The sequence below is a fragment of the Lissotriton helveticus genome (genome assembly GCF_964261635.1).
Source record: "Lissotriton helveticus chromosome 1_1 unlocalized genomic scaffold, aLisHel1.1 SUPER_1_unloc_89, whole genome shotgun sequence".
NCBI classification, from domain to species: Eukaryota; Metazoa; Chordata; class Amphibia; order Caudata; family Salamandridae; genus Lissotriton; species Lissotriton helveticus.
Window position 1 is genome coordinate 727,334 of NW_027611735.1, and position 24,153 is coordinate 751,486.

The 24,153-nt window shown below is 44.2% G+C and overlaps 1 protein-coding gene across 1 annotated transcript; it reads right to left on the minus strand.

Moving 5' to 3' along the window:
- Window positions 1–21,168: 21,168 nt before the first annotated feature.
- LOC144806573 (uncharacterized) lies at window positions 21,169–23,789 on the minus strand. The gene has a single exon (XM_078672908.1). It carries the CDS (start codon window positions 23,142–23,144, stop codon window positions 21,525–21,527), a length of 1,620 nt encoding a protein of 539 aa, XP_078529034.1. The 5' UTR covers window positions 23,145–23,789; the 3' UTR covers window positions 21,169–21,524.
- Between the last annotated feature and the right edge of the window lie 364 nt (window positions 23,790–24,153).

Below are 24,153 nucleotides of genomic sequence, written 5' to 3' on the forward strand. Positions count from 1 at the left end.
TGTGTAAAACCGGGACCCCATTGCTTGTAGGAGAAAGCACAGCCAGAGAAATCTCCTCTCACCTGTGGAATCTGAGGTGGGAGAACAGGCGCTGCCGCGAAGGTAGTGTGAAGCGGAGCGTTGTGCTGACTGAATTCTGTCAGCGCGCTTCTGCACAGACTCTCGGCGGTGATCACTGTCCTGACAGGAGGGGCCTAGGACCGACCAGGCCCAGAGGTGAGCCACTTCCCGTGTTGTCTAGGGGAGCAGCCGCCGTTTCGAGCCGCTACTCTCCCGCGCGTGCGCAGGAGCGCTGCCGGGGAGAGAGGTGTCCGAGGCTTTTCTCCAACCACTAGCTTCCTCGCCGTCTGCTCTGTCAGATTTAGCGCTGGGACGCCCTGTTGTTGGGGCTGCTATGTTCTCTACAAGTGCGTATAACATAACATAAAGTGAAAGAAGAGGAGGCAGTTTGTTCACGGTTAATGCACTAGTGATGTAGGGTTCTTTAACGAGATGCATCTTCAACGCTTTCATAATTCGGAGCAGCTTTGGTGCGTCCTGACGGATACGAGGAGGCTGTTCGAATGTGCACTGCTCACCTCTCATCCTTTATATGAACCTGGTGAAATCTTTTGAGATGAAACATATTTTTGATGGAGAGATGTTTGTTTTGAGGGCGATCTCCCTGATTTGGGGACGATTAGAGCACTCGAGGGCAGTCATGTGGGATAAGATATTGGGGCGCTCCTGACATTCTGACAGGTGAGGTCAGGGAATGTACCTGAGGGCTTTGCTTCTGTGCAGCCGCAGCACCGATGGGACTGCACTCGATGGAGAGACTAACAGGAATCGTTCAGTGTCAACCAGCAGGAAGGGTCCTATTCTGTCTGTCAGTTCTCTTGACAGGTGAGCATGTAATAACTGGATCCGGGGAACCCTCTGGTCAAGAGGGTTGGTGGGGACGCACACTGGTTTCATATAGACTGAAGGAGGGGCAAAATGAGCAACATTTCAAGGAAGTATTACCAGATAGTATATCATGCAGAGTCAGGACAGGCCTCACCGTCTACCCCTTCAGGCCAGGTTTCACCCCAGCAGAGTACAAGCCTCATCTCTGCTCTGTATCAGCTGGACAGGCCTCACCTCTTCTACAGCCCCAGGGAGAGGATCCATCTCCTAAACGCCCCAAAGCACAGGACAGGCCTAACTTCATCTGCACCCCTTGGACAGGCTCCATCTCCTCTGCAACCTCCAAGCACAGGACAGCCCTCACCTCCAACTCACGCCAAACACAGGACAGGCCTCACCTCCTCTGCATCCCTTGGACAGGATTCACCTCCTCAGCACCTGGCACTGGCAAGTTAAACGTGAACATCGACCAGCTACAATTCGAAGAAGATTGGATTACCGTTATTAGAATCAGAAGCTCCAAATCTACCAAACAAATGCTTTTGATCATCGTATATATTTCACCAAGCGCCAGGGAGAAAAGGCTCAAGTTTGATCACCTGCTCCAGATCATGTGTAACCTATTCAGTGAGTATGAATGTCTGACAACTGCTGATTACAACACAAACCTCTTTCAAGACTCTCCAGTCGAGCACGACGCAAAAAGTCCTCCCATTATGGAACAAACAAAGCCTACCAGCAACAAATACAGTAACCTTGGTGAATACGTGATACCACAGTTCAACATTCTGGGCTATATAACTTAGAATGGTCGTTTCCCCATGGACAACCCTCCAAACTGGTCAAGAACAAATGGCCGCACTTATTCTATAGACTACACTATATGCAATAAGGTGATGCTCCCACTGATCGAAAATAAATAGCACCATCGCTGCACGAGGTGATCGCGACCATCAAACCCAAGTAATCCCCTTGTCCCTTAGTATAGCTCGGCACGCCATGACAAGTCTGACAACAAAAGGAACTTTTACAAAGAACCTTAAAAAGTTAAAATGGTCAGATCCTTTGATAGCAACAATAATGACAGCATGCCGAGTCCAGTTAGCAACAAGGAGCCTTGATGACACCCCGCTCTCTACATCATGGGAGTTCTTTTCTAGCCAACTGCTTAAAAAAATGTTGTATTCCTCACAAAAAACAAAAAGATGCAACTCAACCACTACATCTGCTGAAATTAGGAAATTAAAAAATCTACATAACTCAGAATTGAGACATGTACGGAGGTGCCAGGGGAAGGACCAACTATTTAACATCTATACACAAGCCCAAAAAGTACTCGGGCAAGCAATACTCCTAGAGACACAAAAACGCTCTGACCAGTTCTGGTTAAGATTAGTCCATGAGAGTAAAAACCATAACTCAAAGACCTTTTGGTTCCTTGTGAATGGGAGAATAAACAGCGAAGGAGGTCAAAGTAGCGCTAACATCCGCAAAGATGAATGGGCAACCTTTCTAACAGCCCACTTCAAAGTGTCTGATAAGGAAGCAGGCCGATTGGCAGAACCCTTAAAATTGGTTCCTCCAATCAACCTAAGCCAACTACAGCTTTCCCTTGGCACAATACACGCCGGGACATCAGAGCAACCCATAGACATGGCCACTGGATGCCACTAGCAACTGATACTAAATCCTTGCACCAGCGGGCAGTGCCCTTCCAAAAGGCATCAAAAGCATCAGAAGCTCTGACTACTAGAACAGCACATATTATAATTAAAAGCTGCTCAGACAGGGCTCCCGAGCCAAATGGCCTTCCACAGGCAGTGTACAACCAGGGTACCGATGTCTGGGCCGAACGCCCTGCACCCCTTTTCGGTTATTGTTGGAGTAACCAGCTAATACTTGAGTCCTAGAGTCGAGCCATCATACAGCGAATTTATAAAGGTGGCCTGAGATCTGTTCAGAGAACTTACAGGATGATGGCACTTTTAGAAGTCGAATCCAAATACTATGCAGGTCTGTTGCTTCAAGATCTGTCACTGTAGCAAAAAACACCTCATACCCTTCAACCGGACGAGATTTGAGGCAAAATCAGGAACAAACTTGCTTGCGATATCAGTCCTATTGCGGCTTCAAAAATGCAAATTCACTACTGCTTTGTTGATTCCAAAGCAGCTTTCAATCGTGTGCCTGGGGGTCAATTATGGTCTAAACTGCACCCCACCTCTCTCTTAATGGCCATAATCTAGTTACATACTAATACATGGATCCGTATCCACTGGGTGACGGATCCCACATCTCCAAAAAAATACAAACAACACGTGGAGTAAAACAAGGTTGTGTGTTGGCACCTCTCCTTTTCAACCTCTTTTTCTCGGATCTATCACAGTCACTTGAAGCTGTGAAATCCCACCCTCAAAACTTGGGTGAACCAGGGTCGGTAACCCTTTGTACGCAGATGACCATGCCCTGTTCAGCCACACCAGGGTCGGCTTGGAGACGCTGCTTAATCACTTGTTCTTTTGCACCACCACAAATGATTTGGAATTAGATCAAGCCATCCTTACGTCCATGAACCAAGTTAACTAGATGCTTAACATCCGGTTCACCAGGTTTGTTACAAGAGCAGCAAAAAGGCTTACTCAATGTGAGAGCCGGTGAGTCAATAATTATCATATCGCCATTGTCTAACCCAGGGTGGTGTGGAGTGGAAAAACGATGGATTTGGGCCCAGATCTTTGGACTGGGGTGAATGTGTGACATTGATCCACATTCTGTCCATCATTGTTGTGTTTGCAGTTACCGCTCTAAGTGTACTGGGGATGCTAAGACGTGAGTCCCAGGCACTCCACACCACTGGAATCAAGCTAGCCGGGCTGAAGAGAGGTGTTACCTCGAAACCGGACCGGTCCTCGGATGCTTGTTTCCGTTCTGGGAAGGACATGGCTTTTGTAGTTCGGACTGGACTGTTCCCATGGGGCACAGGGTCAGCGCTGATTTGCATATCGCCATTGTCTAACCCAGGGTGGTGTGGAGTGGAAAAACGATGGATTTGGGCCCAGATCTTTGGACTGGGGTGAATGCGTGACATTGATCCACATTCTGTCCATCATTGTTGTGTTTGCAGTTACCGCTCTAAGTGTACTGGGGATGCTCAGACGTGAGTCCCAGGCACTCCACACCACTGGAATCAAGCTAGCCGGGCTGAAGAGAGGTGTTACCTCGAAACCGGGCCGGTCCTCGGATGCTTGTTTCCGTTCTGGGAAGGACATGGCTTTTGTAGTTCGGACTGGACTGTTCCCATGGGGCACAGGGTCAGCGCTGAATTGCATATCGCCATTGTCTAACCCAGGGTGGTGTGGAGTGGAAAAACGATGGATTTGGGCCCAGATCTTTGGACTGGGGTGAATGTGTGACATTGATCCACATTCTGTCCATCATTGTTGTGTTTGCATTTACCGCTCTAAGTGTACTGGGGATGCTCAGACGTGAGTCCCAGGCACTCCACACCACTGGAATCAAGCTAGCCGGGCTGAAGAGAGGTGTTACCTCGAAACCGGGCCGGTCCTCGGATGCTTGTTTCCGTTCTGGGAAGGACATGGCTTTTATAGTTCGGACTGGACTGTTCCCATGGGGCACAGGGTCAGCGCTGAATTGCATATCGCCATTGTCTAACCCAGGGTGGTGTGGAGTGGAAAAACGATGGATTTGGGCCCAGATATTTGGACTGGGGTGAATGTGTGACATTGATCCACATTCTGTCCATCATTGTTGTGTTTGCAGTTACAGCTCTAAGTGTACTGGGGATGCTCAGACGTGAGTCCCAGGCACTCCACACCACTGGAATCAAGCTAGCCGGGCTGAAGAGAGGTGTTACCTCGAAACCGGGCCGGTCCTCGGATGCTTGTTTCCGTTCTGGGAAGGACATGGCTTTTGTAGTTCGGACTGGACTGTTCCCATGGGGCACAGGGTCAGCGCTGATTTGCATATCGCCATTGTCTAACCCAGGGTGGTGTGGAGTGGAAAAACGATGGATTTGGGCCCAGATCTTTGGACTGGGGTGAATGTGTGACATTGATCCACATTCTGTCCATCATTGTTGTGTTTGCAGTTACCGCTCTAAGTGTACTGGGGATGCTCAGACGTGAGTCCCAGGCACTCCACACCACTGGAATCAAGCTAGCCGGGCTGAAGAGAGGTGTTACCTCGAAACCGGGCCGGTCCTCGGATGCTTGTTTCCGTTCTGGGAAGGACATGGCTTTTGTAGTTCGGACTGGACTGTTCCCATGGGGCACAGGGTCAGCGCTGAATTGCATATCGCCATTGTCTAACCCAGGGTGGTGTGGAGTGGAAAAACGATGGATTTGGGCCCACATCTTTGGACTGGGGTGAATGTGTGACATTGATCCACATTCTGTCCATCATTGTTGTGTTTGCAGTTACCGCTCTAAGTGTACTGGGGATGCTCAGACGTGAGTCCCAGGCACTCCACACCACTGGAATCAAGCTAGCCGGGCTGAAGAGAGGTGTTACCTCGAAACCGGGCCGGTCCTCGGATGCTTGTTTCCGTTCTGGGAAGGACATGGCTTTTGTAGTTCGGACTGGACTGTTCCCATGGGGCACAGGGTCAGCGCTGATTTGCATATCGCCATTGTCTAACCCAGGGTGGTGTGGAGTGGAAAAACGATGGATTTGGGCCCAGATCTTTGGACTGGGGTGAATGTGTGACATTGATCCACATTCTGTCCATCATTGTTGTGTTTGCAATAATTATCAACCAGCACTGGCCGCTCCAACACCATAAAAATGCTTATTTACCCAATTTCCCACACCCTTGAAGTTGATCTGTACAATGTAAGTGGGGTTGTTAGAAGGTGTTTAGTAAAGACGATGGACTAGCTCCCTTCTTTTGATAATGAGTTAAAATTTAACAAACGATTAGTGTATTTTGACTGTAACGTAATTGAAGTGGTCTTTGGTTCAGAACTCACCGTGTGACACAGCCCCACTTGAAGTAGAATGAACTTAGAGGGCCCACGAGATTTGAATAGGTGCTGACTAGGTTTTATGCAATGATTATTGTTGAATATCATAAGTTTCTACTATCTGCTATCACACATCACACCTTTATTGGCCCAAGGGCCGCATTTGGGATTTTATAGATTGTGAGGAAACTATGTAGCATGAATTCAGAAATTAGTGAACCTCTTTTTTATTCTTTTTATTGTGTGCAAACATCTTAACCATCAATGGATATATGCTTTAGTATCTGTACGTCATTATTGTACTGATTTTTACTAATCAAACAATAAAGTAATCTATCTATCCTCTGCACCTCTATCCAGACGTACCTCACCTTCTCCCCATCCCTATCTGGGCAGCCTTAACCTCCTCTTCAACCCCAAGCACAGGACAGGCCTCTCTTCCTCTGCACTGCCCCCCCTGGACAGGCCTCACCTCTACTGCACCCCGAGTCAGGGCAGGCAGTTAAGCTGCAACACCTGCACAGGCTTCAACCTCTCTGCAACCCTTTTGGACAGGCCTCACCTCCTCTGTACCCCCGCGGACAGGCCTCGCCTCCTCAGCACAGGACAGGCATCACCTCACCTGCACCCCCCCACCCCCAAGTACAGGACAGGCCTCACCTGCACCCCCTGAACAGGCATCTGCACTCACCCCCGGACAGGCTTTACCTGCTCTGCATTCTAGGACAGGCCTCACCTCGGGGACAGGCCTCACCTCGGGGACAGGCCGCACATCCTCTGCACCCCCGGGACAGGCATCACAGCCTCTGCAAACCCAGGACAGACATAACATCCACAGCACCCCAACTAGTGAGGAAAGGACTCACCACCTTTTCACCCCTGAACGTGTCTCCCCTCCTCTGTGCCCCCTGGACAGACCTCACCTCCTCTGCACCCCCTGGACAGACCTCACCTCCTCTGCACCCCTGGACAGGCGATGGATTCTCATTAAGGACAGAGGAGCCTAGAGTTCATTCCACCCCATACAGCGCCTCTGACTCCGCTCTGAGCTTTGGAGTCCTATGCACAGGCCCGAAGAGAGACACTGCTCCCCTGGATAGGCCTCACTTCATCTGCACCCCTGGACAGGACTCTCCTCTTCTGCACCCCAGGACAGGTCTCACGTCCTCTGCACCCCTGGACAGGCCTCACCTCCTCTGCTCCCCATGGACAGGCCTCTCCTTCTCTGCCCTCCTGGACAGGCCTCTCCTCCTCTGCACCCCTGGACAGGCCTCTCCTCCTCTGCACCCCTGGACAGGCCTCTCCTCCTCTGCACTCCTGGACAGGCCTCTCCTCCTCTGCCCTCCTGGACAGGCCTCTCCTCCTCTGCACCCCTGGACAGGCCTCACCTCCTCTGCATCCCTGGACAGGCCTCTCCTCCTCTGCACTCCTGGACAGGCCTCTCCTCCTCTGCACCCCTGGTCAGGCCTCTCCTCCTCTGCACCCCTGGAAAGGCCTCTCCTCCTCTGCACCCCTGAACAGGCCTCTCCTCCTCTGCACCCCTGGACAGGCCTCACGTCCTCTGCTCCCCTGGACAGGCCTCGCCTCCTCTGCACCCCTGGACAGGCCTCTCCTCCTCTGCACCCCTGAACAGGCCTCTCCTCCTCTGCTCCCCTGGACAGGCCTCTCCTCCTCTGCCCCTCCCCTGGACAGGCCTCTCCTCCTCTGCACCCCCTGGACAGGCCTCACTTCTGCACCCCTGGACAGGCCTCTCCTCCTCTGCACCCCTGGACAGTCCTCTCCTCCTCTGCACACCTGGACAGGCCTCTCCATCTCTGCCCCTCCCCTGGACAGGCCTCTCCTCCTCTGCACACCTGGACAGGCCTCTCCTCTTCTGCTCCCCTGGACAGGCCTCTCCTCCTCTATACCCCTGGACAGGCCTCACCTCCTCTGTACCCCTAGACAGGCCTCACCTCCTCTGCACCCCTGGACAGGCATCTCCTCCTCTGCTCCCCTGGACAGGCCTCACCTCCTCTGCACCACTGGACAGGCCTCTCCTTCTCTGCACACCTGGACAGGCCTCTCCATCTCTGCCCCTCCCCTGGACAGGCCTCTCCTCCTCTGCACCACTGGACAGGCCTCTCCTCCTCTGCACCCCACTCAGGCTCAGCAGCAGGAAGAGCGGGGGAAATCTGATCCATGGATTAATAAATTGCAGCCAAGTGAGTTAGCAACTCTCCTACCTGAGCAGAAACCTGTCCAGGCTCTCTCCTCCTGGGGGTTGCAGATCTGGGGTCTGTGAGGGTCTGTAGATGGAGGTATCTGCCCCCCAGACAGGGCTCCTTCCTCCTCTGCAGCAGGCTGGACACACCAGGAGAGCCCGGAAGTGATGTCACTGCCGCTGCTGGTGCTGTCTCTGCCACGCTGACCCGGAAGAGGAAACCCTTCTCCTTTCATACAATGTGCAGCTCAGTGGGTTTTATCAGCAGGCGAGGAGCGCCCTCTGGTGGCCGCTGATGGAACCGCCGGCTCCAGGAGTTAATACATTTCACACAAACATGCATTGGTGCCTGTAAAGACCTGGGGTTTCAGATGTCACAGACTTGAATGTTTTTAAGGGTCAGACAGTTCAAGTGAAGGCCTCACACTTGGCTGCTGCTGTAAAAAAGTATTTATAGCTTCACTTCAGATGAGCATCTTCCAAACACTGATGTAGAGGACTAAAGAGTATTTACAGAAAGGTGACAACTGGAAGTGACAGCCTGTATTTCAATGAATATATCTGTATTTCAATGAATATATCTGTATTTCAATGAATATATCTGTATTTCAATGAATATATCTGTATTTCAATGAATATATCTGTATTTCAATGAATATATCTGTATTTCAATGAATATATCTGTATTTCAATGAATACATCTGTATTTCAATGAATATATCTGTATTTCAATGAATATATCTGTATTTCAATGAATATATCTGTATTTCAATGAATATATCTGTATTTCAATGAATATATCTGTATTTCAATGAATATATCTGTATTTCAATGAATACATCTGTATTTCAATGAATATATCTGTATTTCAATGAATATATCTGTATTTCAATGAATATATCTGTATTTCAAAGAATATATCAGAATATCAGTCAGTTTTCCAATTAAACTGGGCAGCTTATTTATTCTTTTAAATAATTTATTTGCAGTTTTTCAAATCCACAACGTACTAGATAGCAAAGTAAACAGAGGTAAATACCATGGAGTTTTAAACACCAGATCAGTGACAATGAGGCATAGAACATGTGTCAAAGCGACAATTGAAGGAACAGCTTATTTCTAATTTTCCTATGTCTGTGTATTATTCCTTATATTTAATACAGTTTTATATCCTCGAACAAGAATGAATTGTAGGTTCTAATTAGGTTTTGAGTTTCTGGTTTAAGAGCACACTGTCTCCTAAAATATTAAGATAACGGCCTCTTTCAGGCTTTGTTTTTTTGTTTCCAGTAACCACCATCCTCTCTCAACAAAGATTCACTGACATAAAATAAAGCAATATATCTTTGAAACAATTAATTCTTAGGATAGGGCAACAAAGTATGAACCAGAAATTTCTCACACAGTTTGCATTGTATCATGAAAATGAGTGGGTATTACTGGTCTGAAGAACAGGGGAGGGGCATTTCATTACTCGAAAATATTCTACTCCTTCACATAGGTCCCTATATGATAGTATGCTCGTCATCAATACACCGTTGATTAGTGAGTGCGTCAACTCTTTGTAGCATTGTCATGCAAGAAGCCTTGAGTGCCTCGACAGCGGCATTAGTTGAGACGTGCATACATCAGAGTCCTCAAGCCTCACTCATCACGAGTGACACTAACACATTTGGAGGTCGGTCTGAAGTCTCACTCAAACCTGGCCCATTCTTCCAAACTATGGGGATTAACTAGAACTTCACATTTGACTATTCGGCACAGAGCAGACCCTCTGTCCCACATTTTGGTGCAAAACTTTTCTCATATTTCACCATGAGTACTGCACACAGTTCAGTAGAATGTTAAATTGAATGTCTATTTTAGTGAGACTTGGTTGTTAATATTATCACTTTACATGTGTTCTGATCATGTCTATAAATTCAGTAATGTCTCTTCCTTTGGAATTGTCAAAGTCAAATGTTAAGTGACACCACTCGCTGTGTCTTTTTTAAATACCTCAATTCTCTATTGATTTTTCATATACAATGAGCATATTACAGGGATGGAAGTTTATCGATTCAGCAGAGTCCAAGATACTGTGTAAACTAGAACTTGTTAGAAGACATTGAAAACAGGAAAAACAATCAATGAAATAACCCCTCTAGATAGAGGTGATGTGGCCCAGAAAATCCCGCAGATGATCAGGGAAGGAGGATGAGGGAGAACACGAGGGGAAGGGACTTGGGAACAGGAAAAAACAAATGTCAGGGTGCCAAGCCCCATGGTCACCCCCAAAAAGCCAACTCCCACTATGAAGGCCATAGCCAGCTAACTCTTACAGTGGTGGGTTAAATCCTGGAATACTGACATTTTGTGAAGCAAGGTCAGACGGGCCATCAATTGCGGTGCCACCCCTAGGTTGGTCATCAAGGAATCCCAAACGGAGCCCAAGTAGCACAAAGCACTGTACAGTCCGCAGGAAATGTAAAATGTCACAGGCGAGTGCACCATACCTTCAGCACCTCCAGCACTTGGAATCGTCTGCCGTATGTGCTTTATAGATCCACTCCGGTGTCCAGTTCCAGTGGTGTAGGAACTTGAAATAACTGAATTTCGACCGGACCTCCTGGAGGAAACTGCCATGGTCTTTCCAAAGGTCGTGTCCGTCCTGCTCAGAGAGTCAGAGGCACAGCCTCTGGTCCCACAAACAGCATAAAGTGCGGGCATTGGTGCTCGAAAAAAGGCTGTCCATAGTGGTAACATACAATCCCACCATAGTGTCCTTGAATCCTTTCCACATCAGGATATAATGCAACATTGGGTCAGTCTCTAGATCGTAAGGGGAGCACCCAGCATGTGTGGCAGGCTCTGCATGAGCTGTCGGTACCGTCAGTGATGCGATTGTGGCAGCCCATAATCACGCATGAGAGTAGCAAAGGGAGCCAACTCACCGTCCCCTACTATATCGTCCACAGAGCGTATCCATCTGGTCCTCCACTGTGTAATGAGAGTTCAGATCATACTTGGCCCCAAGCAGCTCCTTGAGAAGAGCAGGTGTCAGCAATGCGTTATACGTCTGAGCCAGGTGAAACGCAAGGTCAGTCAACCAACGCTGTTATGCCTCACAGTGGCACTTATAGGCAGCCAAATCATTCATCTAATTGCCTCTCAGAGGCCTTCCTGCCCTCCCACAACACCTGTGCAGAGGAGATGGACCCCGCGGTCTCCTCCAAGTACTGGCTCAGATATTGGCACCACCTGTGCTTGTCTTCAGGAGCTTTATACCGTGCTTTATACATACGCCAAAGGGCCTGAGGGGTTTGCAACAGTCGAAAATTATGGTTGAGTTGCAGAAGATCATGATCAGAGGTACTGTTTGTGAGGATAAAGGGGTAAACGTTTACAATGGACGCAGGAGGTGAAAGTATAGTCCGCGTCCCTCAGGTGCGTCAATCACCATGGATCCATCAAGGCACGATCATCAATAATGTCAGAGAGGATGAACCAGTCTCAGATCTGCCTGGTCGTATGGTTTCTGAACTTTTCAAGGTGCCATATTCCAGCACCCCCCCTCACATTACATATTATCAAATCCCTACTGAACTGTTCTCTTTTCATTGTTCTTACATATCAAAACATTTCTCTTTTATTAAATTTGTTGCTGTATGATTATATATACAGCAACTATCAATCCTTGCTCCCCAGTTCACAAAATTCTCCAACATATTAAAAACATTTATCTATTATAGTAACATTCCTCAACTTGATAAAACCCCACAAATCTGCCTAGTACATACATTTGCCTATATGGGCCCAAATATTGAGCAGTTTTACTGTTGTCTCATCATCAATAGAATACATCCAAAACAGCATTAGATAAGAGAAATGTTTTGATATGTAAGAACAATGAAAAGAGAACAGTTCAGTAGGGATTTGATAATATGTAATGTAATATTATGAATGAACATAGCTTGAACAATGGTATATAGTTAGTACATAATAGCACAGTCTGAATATTTCTAATGAGTCGACGTATAATTTTAATTTTGTTTTTATTCTGTTTTATTTTCTGTGTAGATAAAATTGTCCAATCAATTTATGGTTATGACAGAGACTGAAAATCTAGTCTTGATAAAGGTGGTACACATTGAGTTATACACCGAAACGCGTTGACGCATCTGTTAAAATTCAAACTCAAGGAACAATGTACCAGAACTGATCCACTGGATTCTGGTGTTACTTGTCTTGATTCCTATGAATTGACATATCGATGATTGTATTTGGCATCACAAACTTGGAGTCTCTTTCTTGGTTTTAATTGTGTATTGTATGCTAATGTTTATGAAATAACATTCTTGTTAGATTGTTTTTAATGTTTTTAACTTATTTTGGACACCAATAAATATACAGACTGGGATATTGAATTGCTCAGGTTTTGTAACTATTATGGAGGGGTGATTTAGATTTAGGATTTCTGAACATATAGATGACATGAGTGACAACTAAAGGGTGAGGTATGAATGTGTGAAGCTGGTATGTATAATTAGTAGTCTGATTGATTGACCCAAGGGATATTTTACTTTGTGATCTAATTTTAGGCCTAGATTTTTAACACATTGTTTAGGAACAGGAGCTGCTCCCAATTGTGAGGGCCACCATTCATCAGACCAGCTAGCTGAGGCTTTCCCCATTAGCATGACCTCGGTTTTTCCAGGATTCAATCGGAGGCAGTTCTGCGTCATCCAGCTAGAGATTACAAGCATTCTGCTGGAGAACCGCAATTTCTCTGCTTCTATCTTTGGGCCAATAGTAAATATAACCTGAGTATCATCAGCATATGAAATTATCTCAAAACCTAGCTGTTCTACAATTTTTGCCAAAGGTGCCATATATATGTTAAATAATGTCGGGCTTAGTCAGGAGCCCTGGGGTACGCCCCTGTCTAGACTAATTTTTTCTGACAGACATGGCCATGGCATGATAGTTTGTGTTCTGTCTGACAAAGTTCTGCAACCACTTCAAGGCTGTCCCTTGAATGCCACAGGAAGCTAGTCTCTCCGCGAGCACTAGTAAGTAAGTAAAACTTTATTGTTTAGTTAGTTAAAACCATAACAAACGGGCTAGTGAAAATTGTCTTTTGCAATAAGAGAGAACAGTAAAATTCATCAGAATACAATTTTAAACACAAGATTTAAAAAGAATATAGCTTTTTATCAAGCTACATGTTAGTAAGACAATTAATGATATAAAAAACCTTATTATTTTAAAAGTTCATATTGCTTTCAAGCGCTTTTCAAAGGCTATCAGGAACTTTATCAGCTTGCAGTTGATTATAGGGGCTGTTGGGTCCAGAGCACCAATAATAGCAGACCTGCAGGTACGTAGTCTTTTAATCCTGAAAAAGTTCTTTAAAAAGTACGTGCGCTCCTGGTTCAGAAACTTACAGTGGCATATAATATGGATTAAGTTCTCTTTTGAAGAGCCACATAACCGACAAGCGTATGAGACTGAACGTATCCAGGACGGTTCGTCTGCCAAGGTTGGCGATTTTCCGAGTCTCAGGGCCATCAGCCTTTTTTTTATAAAAAACGAATATGTTGTGTCAAGATACGCAGCAGGGGCGAGTTTTTTATAACGGTTAATCACAGACCAGGAGTGGGAACGGCTTGAAAAAATTGCTTTGTCTGTAATCAGCGAGTGAAATTTGGCCGCCTTATTTAATGTCTGTTTAAAGGAAGTGAATGGCAAGTTTTTTTCCCACAGGTTGGCAGTACATGTTTGCTCCAGAGCGCCAGTCAGATATTTTTTGGCTACTGAGTTTTGTTGGCTTTCTAGTTCCTGCCATAAGAATCTGTTTATAGTATTGTTTGTGGAGTTCATTTTAATTCGGTACCATACTCTGATGCATGTATAGAGTCTTCCCAGTAACTCGTTCGTTAGACCAAATTCTAGTCGCATCTGCGCTGGTGAAGATGAGCTCGGGAGTTGTAAAACCTTCTTATAGATTTTTGTAATGAGGTTATTTAACATGATTGCATCCTTGCCCTGCATTGCAATACTAGCATACGATAAAGTAGGAAGTACTTTGGTGGCCATCACTGCCAATAGGGGTTTAAATGAGGGGCCTTCCAGTTTTTTTGCCAGTGTACTTAGCGCAAACGTTAAGGCTCCAGCTCTTTGCTTCAAGTAGTTTTTTTGGGCATTTAAGGTGAGTTTGTCGTCGATATAGTATCCTAGATATTTGTAATTTGATACTCGTTCCAGCTGTTTACCTTCCAGCATGATCTTAAGATGCGCCGAACGACGGTTGGTTATTAGCATTGTTTTTGTCTTAGACAGATTTAGAGCAAGATTGTTTATCGCCAGAAATTCTGTCATTACTGCTAATAGTCTAGATAGGCCCACTTTAGTTAAACTCAGAAGCACAATGTCATCAGCGTAAGCCATGTGAGTAAGAAAGAGGTTGCCAAGTTTCGGTGCGTGAGCATTGCAATCGTTTAATTTACCCGAAAGATCAGAAATGAATAGATTAAATAGATATGGTGCTAAAACGCATCCCTGTTTTAGTCCAATTGATGTGTATACTTTTCTTGATAGATGTGAGCCGTCCCCTATCTTGATTTGTGTCCAGGTGTCTGAGTAGAATAAGAGTAGTCCCCTAAGTATGCTCTCCGGTATAGACCATGCTTTCAGCTTTGCCCATAGTATCTTGCGATCCACACTGTCAAATGCCGCTTGCAGATCAATGAAGCACAGGTTCAAGTCCTGTTTAACGCGCCGGCATTTCTCTGCTATCATGGTTATTGACAATATGTTCGACGTTGTTCCGATACCGGGTCTGAATCCAGTTTGGTTAATTGGAATGAGTGCTTTGTCTTCTGCCCAATTTACCAGGTCTTTTAGGAGGAGAGAAGCAAAATATTTAGCTTCTATGTCCTGGAGTGTTATTAGACGGTAATTTAGAGGGTTAGCTCTGTCTCCGCCTTTATATATAGGTGTAATAATTGAGCCTTTCCAGCTTTCGGGGATGTGATTACAGGTTCGAACATCTGCGAAAAGTTTTTCGAGAGGAGGGCCCCAAAATTCTGGTGCGTGTTTGAATGCCATTTGCGGGATACCGTTCGGGCCCGGCGCTCCGTTGCTTTTATCCTTTCTAATGATGGTGATTATCTCTTCAGCCGAGTAACAGCCGTCTGTGGTTTGAAGGTATGCAGTATTCCTTGGGACTAATGTTGTTAGGTGGCTACAGTGCTGTTCATCGTTGCTGTTTTTTTGGGGAACCTCAGGAGGGAATTGCTGCCCAAGAGCCTTCTTTGGATTGTCTTTAAACTTTGCCAACAAAAAAGTTGCCCATTCATTTTCTTGGATGAACGATGTTAGTACGTTTTGTGGTCTTATTAGTTGGTTTATTATTTTCCAAAATTTGCTTGAGTCCTGGAGCTTAGAGCTCGCCAACAGGTTGATCCAGAATTCATCATTCGTCTTCTTTTTATATTCCCAGATCCTTTTTTTATATAACTTTCTTTGAATAAGGAAGGTATCCAAGTATCGCCGGTCATTTGATTTTAGTTGCAGGATTTTTTGACTTCTGTGTAAAACCCTTCTTAGATCTTGTAACTCCAACGGCAATTTCTTTGTTGGGTGCTTTCTATTAACCGTTATTTTGAATGGTTTCATTTTTGTCTTCAGTTTCTCTAAAAAAAGGGACCAGGCTTGTGTCTTATCCAACCAGGCTTGTGTCTTATCCAGGACCAGGCTTGTGTCTTATCCTCCGCGAGCACTAAATGTGAGATGGTATCAAAAGCCGCCGAGAGATCTAGAAGGATCAGTACTGCCGATCCTCCAATGTCTATTTTCTGTCTGAACGAGGAAGTTACAGCGAGCATGGCAGTCTCGGTACTGAAGCCCGGTTGAAACCCGGATTGTGATTGATCCAGAATTTCCTTGGACTCCAGGCATAGACTTAGTTGCTTGTTAATTATACTTTCCAGCAGCTTGCCCAATAAGGGTACCAAAGAAATAGGGCGGTAGTTGCTGAGTTCTCGGGGATCCGCAGTCGGTTTCTTCAATATTGGACGTACGAATGCTTCCTTCCATGTTATTGGAATGATGCCTGATTGTATTGAATAATTATTGATATTTAGAATTGCTGGCATGCAACGAGTGGCTAATAGGGCCATTGTCTTTGGAGGACAAAGATCTCGGGGTGAGCCAGATTTTGAGAAGGAGAGAGCATTGGAAACCTCAAGCGTGGTTAACTCGAAACAATCTAAGGTGCTAGCTGCCATTTTTTCTAAGCCCTCTGTTCTAGTAGAGTCTTCAAGGTCTTGAGAGGTGATCGACGAAAAGTTAGCATAAATATCAATTATCTTTTCTTGAAAATAGATTGCTAACGAATTACAAAAATCTTGTGTTTCCATAGGCAATTGTCTACAGACATGAAGAGATACGAAGTCTTTTACTATATTAAAAAGGGCCTTTGGGACGCTACTGGCACGTTCAATTTGGTTAATAATAAATAGACGTCTGGCTGATTTTAAATTCAGATTGCAGCTAGACAAGAATTGTTTAAACCGTAGTTTGTTTTGTGGGTCTTTACTAACTCGCCAAAGTCTCTCTAATCTCTTGCATTTGGATTTTTCAATCTTTAGCTCCGCAGTGCACCACGGGGCTGATGGTGGACATTGGGGAGAATCCAAATCTGTCACAAAGGCGGTATTAAATTCTTCCAACGTCGTAGGAGCATCCTTATCCTTCTTTGGTGATTCCAGGTGAAAATCCTCATTAAAGGCTTCTACAGAAAGATTTCGCCAAGGTCTTGCGCCACTTGTCTTTTCCCTGCACTTAAGTCTGAGCTCTTATGGCATGGCTGTTGGATAGAGAACCTAATCATTGAATGATCGGTCCAAGTGAGAGAGTCTGGGAGGTTACAGGTTAGATGATCAATATTAGAACAGATTAGGTCTAGCGAGTGGCCAGCTGGATGAGTTGGGCATGTAACTCTTTGGGTGAGTTTAATCATGTCAAGAGTAGAGAGGAGTTTATTAACCTCAGGGTTCGTATGATTTTCACCATGAAAATTAAAATTCCCCCAACAAAAGAAATTTATTTGAGGAGAGCACATGTATAGCAATTAGATCTATCAGTTGGTCCGTGAAATTGGTCTTAGTTACTGGGGGACGGTATATTAGTGCACCGTTCCAACTATCTGTTGGTGACGTAATAATCTTGAAAATTCCCAGTTCTATACTTTCATGCATGGCACTCAGATCCGTCTTGTGAGACGTCCTGTGATTCTGGGCAAATCATTCAATTTCCCTGTGCCTAACAAAAATGAATGTGTCCATCTGTAAAGCAAAAAAAAATCCGAAAAAAATGCAGAGGATATTCCTATTCCAACTCTAATGATAACCCTATGAAGCACCCCACAACTTTAGGGCTACTTACACAAAGACGGACTGTAATCCAAGTCACAGAGTTTCAAACCCACTACTTCCTGAAGTAAGCCTAAAGGAGGTTCTGGCGGTGCCCAACCAAAAGAACCAATGGAGGCCAAGTTGCCTGAAGTTTGGGTGGATTCATAGGGTCAGCTCTAACTGCAGCGGTTTAGGGAACGCGACTCTTCCTCCTTCAAGAGTTTGACATCAGCCGCTGTCCTAGTGGTTTATGATTTAAAACAAGTTTTTATTGGTTGTTTCCAGACAAAATTACATATAGTAAATCATATAAAGACATACAAGGATATATACGGAAGGACAAACATCAACTAATCATATAAGAAAGTAACAAGTGCGATGGTATCGTAGTTAACATCAATGTGCAGAATGGTACAGTAGAAAATCATAGATAAAAACAATACTAATATGATTTGGTAGGAGAGGGTCTGATCCAATCACTTATTACGATCAGTGTGGATGATTAAGTAGCGATATACAGGCTCGACATTGAAATCCATTGGCTTTGAGTCTCTGTGACCTTCCCTTGAAGATTTGACTTTGTCACATCGAGCCCCTCACAACTCCCGATAAGGAAGACCCTAGACATTCATTTCAAGTGTTGTCTCTTCATTGTGCCAGACTCCCTGCTGACAGTGGTCACACTGTCGAGATAGGACCCCCCCTCTAATGCCACCTTTGCAAGATTCCCTGCTGACAGCAGTCACACTGTCGAGATGGGACCCCAGTTCTACTGCCACCTCTATCAGACCCCCTGCTGACAGCACAAATTATCTTGAGTTTAGGGGAGCAATCTCATTTCTTTACAATCAGCAGTCAAATGCCAAAATCCAAATCATTTTTTTAAATTCTATTACATATCAAAAAACATGCATTTCTTTTTAACATGTAAAAGCTAGTAATTATCTTGTACATTTTATAGCATCGTGATTGGTTCTAGCTATATATTATTTTTGTGCAATCAATCTTTTTGTTTTTCATTTCTTTTGTGGAACAATCATTTCAAAATGTGGCTCCATTAGCCATCTAGAAATTGTTGTCCAAGAATGTAAAATGGTGATTTTGCCTGACTATCAAACAGTGTGAGGCTCTGTGACTTTTGTTAATGAGCCCGTACTGTTCTGCAGAAAACTCTTGTGCTCAACCTGACTATCACAACAGGCGGCTCATTGACATTTATAAATGATTCCTCACTCTCCTGAAGAGAAGCTGTGTGCTCACCCGGGCTATCACACAGCATGTGGGTCGGAGAGATTCATTATTAATTTGTATCTGCTGAACAGACACCTTGTGCTCGGCCTGACAATAACTCGCTGCAGCTCCGTGGCCTTCATTATTGATCCTGCTCTCTTCTGAAGTGTGCTCGGCCTGGATATCACACAGCTGCAGCTCTGTGACCTTCATTATTGATCCTGCACTCTTCTGAAGTGAGGTACGCGGCCTGGGTATCACACAGCTGCAGCTTTGTGACCTTCATTATTGATCCTGCACTCTTCTGAAGTGAGGTACGCGGCCTGGTTATCACACAGCTGCAGCTCCGTGACCTTCATTATTGATCCTGCACTCTTCTGAAGTGTGCTCGGCCTGGCTATCACTCAGCTGCAGCTCCGTGACCTTCATTATTGATCCTGCACTCTTCTGAAGTGAGGTACGCGGCCTGGGTATCACACAGCTGCAGCTCTAGCTTTCAGAAACCTGTTAATAACCAAGGGCCTGATTTAGATCTCGGCGGACGGGTTACTCCATCACACAGGTGATGAATATCACATCCGCCGAAATATTAATCCATTTGGACATAATGGAATTCATATTTTGGCGGATGGAATATCTGTCACAATTGTGATGGAGTAACCCGTCCACCGAGATCTAAATCAGGCCTTAAATGTTTCAACTTCTCTGTCTCCTCGGATTTGATTCAATGATGGTGGAAATGATCATCATTTGTTCTACATCAGATCTTTAGAGGTAAATGTCAGCACTGCGAGGGTTAACCCGGAGAGCTGCAGCTCACATTCTCCTGCTTCAGAGGTAAATGTCATGCACTGCGAGGGTTAACCCAGAGAGCAGCTGCTCACATTCTCCTGCTTCAGAGGTAAATGTCAGCACTGCAAGCGTTAACCCGGAGAGCTGCAGCTCACATTTTCCTGCTTTCACTTCTGCTTTTCTACACAGTTCTCTGGCCACTGTCACAGAACCATTAATGATGCATAAAATGTTCAAAACCACAGCCAGCTCTGAAGAATCTTCATTTTGTGCTTGTTAAATTGTTTTGAGTCTGTTGGGTTTATATGTTTTATTACTAATCTCCAAAATTAGCTGAAAATACCCTTGTTAGTCCAAGCATTGTTCATGGTGTTGATTTTACAAGCAGCATGGTCTGGTGTGCTTGGATTTCTTTCGTTAGAACTCTCTCACAGAATAAAAACCAATAATGTGTCTTTATTTTTAGTCCACCTTGTGCTAGTCTCCCAATGGGTTTCCTGATATTTCATGTTTTTCCTAGCTGTAGGGAAATAAACAATAGCAGAGAATAGACATTTTTATAATTTTTCAAATATATGTATTTTTCTTCTTTCCTACTAGTTCAGTCTTCTATCCCCTGCTTTTTATCAGCTGGTATTTGAATGCCCCGCATTCTTGTAATTTTATCAGTTTCTATAATTCCTTAATCTCACAATAACTGCACTTTTTTGCTTCAGTGCACACCTACAGATGGCTGAGTATTATTGATGATGTAATTAAATTATTACCAAATTCACTCAGCTCTACGTTTATTTCTATGTGGGTTAAGTGATGGTGGTGTGCTCGCTGATGTCTTTGTAGGTTTGAAGATTGACTGAAGCTCTTCACACATTCACTGCACTGGAATGGCTTTTCTCCTGTGTGTGCTCGCTGATGTATTTGTAGGTTTGAAGACTGACTGAAGCTCTTCACACATTCACTGCACTGGAATGGCTTTTCCCCTGTTTGTGTTCGCTGATGTTTATGTAGGTCTGATAAGCGACAAAATCTCTTCACACAATCACTACACTGGAATGGGTTTCCCCAGTGTGTGTTTTCTGATGCCGCTTTAGGTACGATAATTTACAAAAGCTCTTCAGACATTCACTGCAATTATATGGTTTTTCCCCTGAGCGTGTTTGTTTATGATACATTAATCCTGCAGAGAAACTAAAACTACTTCCGCATTCACTGCAATGATATGTTTTTTTCCCCTGTGTGTGTTCTCTGATTTTTTTGAGGTGTGATAGTTGACTAAAACTCTTCAGACAGTCACTGCAATGATATGGTTTTCCCCCTGTGTGTGTTCTCTGATGTTTTTTTAGGTGTGATAATTGACTAAAGCTCTTCAGACATTCACTGCAATTATATGGTTTTTCGCCAGTGTGTGTTCGATGATGTTGTTTTAGGTTTGCAGATTGACTAAAGCTCTTCTTACATTTACTGCACTTGACTGGCTTTTCCCCAGTGTGTAATCTCTGATGGTATTTAAGGTCTGAATGGTATGGTTTTTCCCCAGTGTGTGTTCGCTGATGAATCCTTAATGTCGAAGATTCACTAAAGCTACTTCCACATTCACAGCAATGGTATGGTTTTTCCCTGGAGAGTGTTTTCTGATGCTGTTTTAGGTGTGATGATTGACAAGATCTCTTCACACATTTACTGCACTGGTATGGTTATCCCCTGTGTGATTTCTCTGATGGTATTGTAAGTCTGTTAATCCACTAAAACTCTTCATACATTTAGTGCACTTAAATGGTTTCCCCCCTGTGTGTGTTCTCTGATGCTGGTTTAGGCTTGGTAAATATATAAAGCTCTTCCCACAATCGCTGCACTTATGGTTTTTCCCCGTGTGTGTGTTCGCTGATGATCCCTTAATGATACTGAATTCCTAAAACTACTTCCACATTCACTGCAATGATATGGTTTTCCCCTGTGTGTGTTCTCTGATGAATTTGTAGGACTGACAATTGACTAAAGCTCTTCAGACATTCACTGCAATGATATGTTTTTTCTTCAGTGTGTTCTCTGATGGAGTTTTAGGTGTGATACATATATAAAGCTCTTCCCACATTCATTGCACTTTAAATGGGCTTCCCCAGTGTGTGTTTTCTGATGCTGTTTTAGGTGTGATAATTGACTAAAGCTCTTCAGACATTCGCTGCAATGATATGGTTTTTCGCCAGTGTGTGTTCGATGATGTTGTTTTAGGTGTGCAGATTGACTAAAGCTCTTCCCACATTTACTGCACTTGAATGGCTTTTCCCCTGTGTGTGTTCGCTGATGACGTCTGAGGTTACATGATTCAGTAAAACTACTTCCACATTTACTGCAATGGTATGGTTTTTCCCCAGTGTGTGTTCGCTGATGTTTCCTTAATGTTGAAGATTCACTAAAGCTACTGCCACATTCACTGCAGTGGTATGGTTTTTCCCCGGTGTGTGTTTTCTGATGCTGTTTTAGGTTATATGAATGACAATAGCTCTTCACACATTCACTGCACTTGTATGGTTTTTCCCCTCTGTGATTACTCTGATGGTATTTTAAACCTGCTAATAGACTAAAGCTCTTCACACATTCACTGCACTTAAATGGTTTGTCCCCTGTGTGTGTTCGCTGATGATTCCTTAATGTTGTAGAGTTCCTAAAACGACTTCCACATTCACTGCACTTAAATGGTTTTTCTCCAGTGTGTGTTCGCTGATGTTTCCTTAATGTTGAAGATTCACTAAAGCTACTTCCACATTCACTGCAATGATATGGTTTTTCCCCTGTGTGTGTTCTCTGATGAATTTTTAGGACTGATAATTGACTAAAGCTCTTGAGACATTCACTGCAATGATATGGTTTTTCTCCAGTGTGTGTTCTCTGATGGAGTTTTAGTTGTGATGATCGACAAAAGCTCTTCACACATTCACTGCACTTGTATGGTTTTTCCCCTGTGTGAATTCGCTGATGGTATTTTAAGCCTGATAATCGACTAAAGCTCTTTAAACATTCACTGCACTCAAATGGTTTTTCCCCTGTGTGTGTTCGCTGATGATTCCTTAATGTTGCCGAACTCCTAAAACTACTTCCACATTCACTGCACTTGAATGGTTTTTCTCCAGTGTGTGTTCGCTGATGAATCCTTAATGTTGAAGATTCACTAAAGCTACTTCCACATTCACTGCAATGGTATGGTTTTTCCCCGGTGTGTGTTTTCTGATGCTGTTTTAGGTGTGATGATTGACAAAAGCTCTTCACACATTCACTGCACTCGTATGGTTTTTCCCCTGTGTGATTTCTCTGATGGTACTTTAAGTCTGTTAATTGACTAAATCTCTTCACACATTCACTGCACTTAAATGGTTTTTCACCTGTGTGTGTTCGCTGATGAATCCTTAATGTTGAAGATTCACTAAAGCTACTTCCACATTCACTGCAATGGTATGGTGTTTCTCCTGTGTGTGTTTGTTGATGATGCATTAATCCTGAAGAGGAAATAAAACTACTTCCACATTCACTGCAAGTGTATGTTTTTTCCTTCTTGGTTAGTGTCCCTGAGTCGGGTATGTATTTTTCTACATCTCTTGACTGTGCTGTCTGAAGGGCCAACATGACCGATAAAGCACTTGTGTTATTTTCACACTCCATGTATGTGTGTGGTATTTTGCTCGTTTGCTTTCTGAATAAACTTTAAAGTGCAAAGGTCACCAAATACTCGCCACACTCATAACATGTGCAAGGCTTCTTTGTGGTTGATTGTGTCTTTAGAAAGGATAATGACTCTGCAAGCTTGCGAGTAAAGATCCATCGTCCTTCCGGTCGGTGCACACTGGGACAGTGCTCTGTGTTTTATATAGCAGAACCCACAATTCTTTTAACTTTCAGTTAACTGTGCTTTTCGCTGGTTGCTATGGAATATCCCAAAAGAGTTTACAGTACACTTCTAGCACTGCATGGTGATCTGATATCACTTTAGGAAGCAGAGCACTGCTGTAACCACCTCATGATCAGAGCTGGTATTGGACATATTTACACAAGAAGTGGTTGTTCAGTGTTGCCTTAATTTTCTAGAGGTCATTTCTTCATCTTGAGGCACGGAGGTGCACCGCTGAGACTCGTAGAACCACCGAATTGCCCTGGACTGTACTTCCAAGATCTGTCAGTTTTTTGTTCAGGTTCGGCTGCCTCTGTCAGCACTTATGTTTTCCTGAATACTGGAACTCAATGTTTTGGACTTTGCTTTTTCAGATTTACAGTATTATCTTCATTATTCTTAAGTATTTTGTGCAATCAAGGATTGTTTTCTGTCAGATGTAAAGAGATTTAAATTACTTAAACGGAAAATACTGGAATGTGCATATACAATTTTTAATTGATTGTAAAAGCATTGCATTTATTACTATTGTTGAAACTAATGAAGACATATTTAAGACATATTTAATCATACAGAGATATTTACATAAAAGTTCCTTTGAACATGCCACAATCTTATTTATTTCAGCAAAGGTGTTCATAGAGTAACTTAGCAAAAAAAAGGCACTCGCATAGCACACATATACTAGTTATAGCTTTGGGTAGATGCATATGGTCAAGGTTTTGTTAAAACAAGAACAGCTCTTGGAGTATGCAATGGATCAGGAAGACGCAAGACAGCACG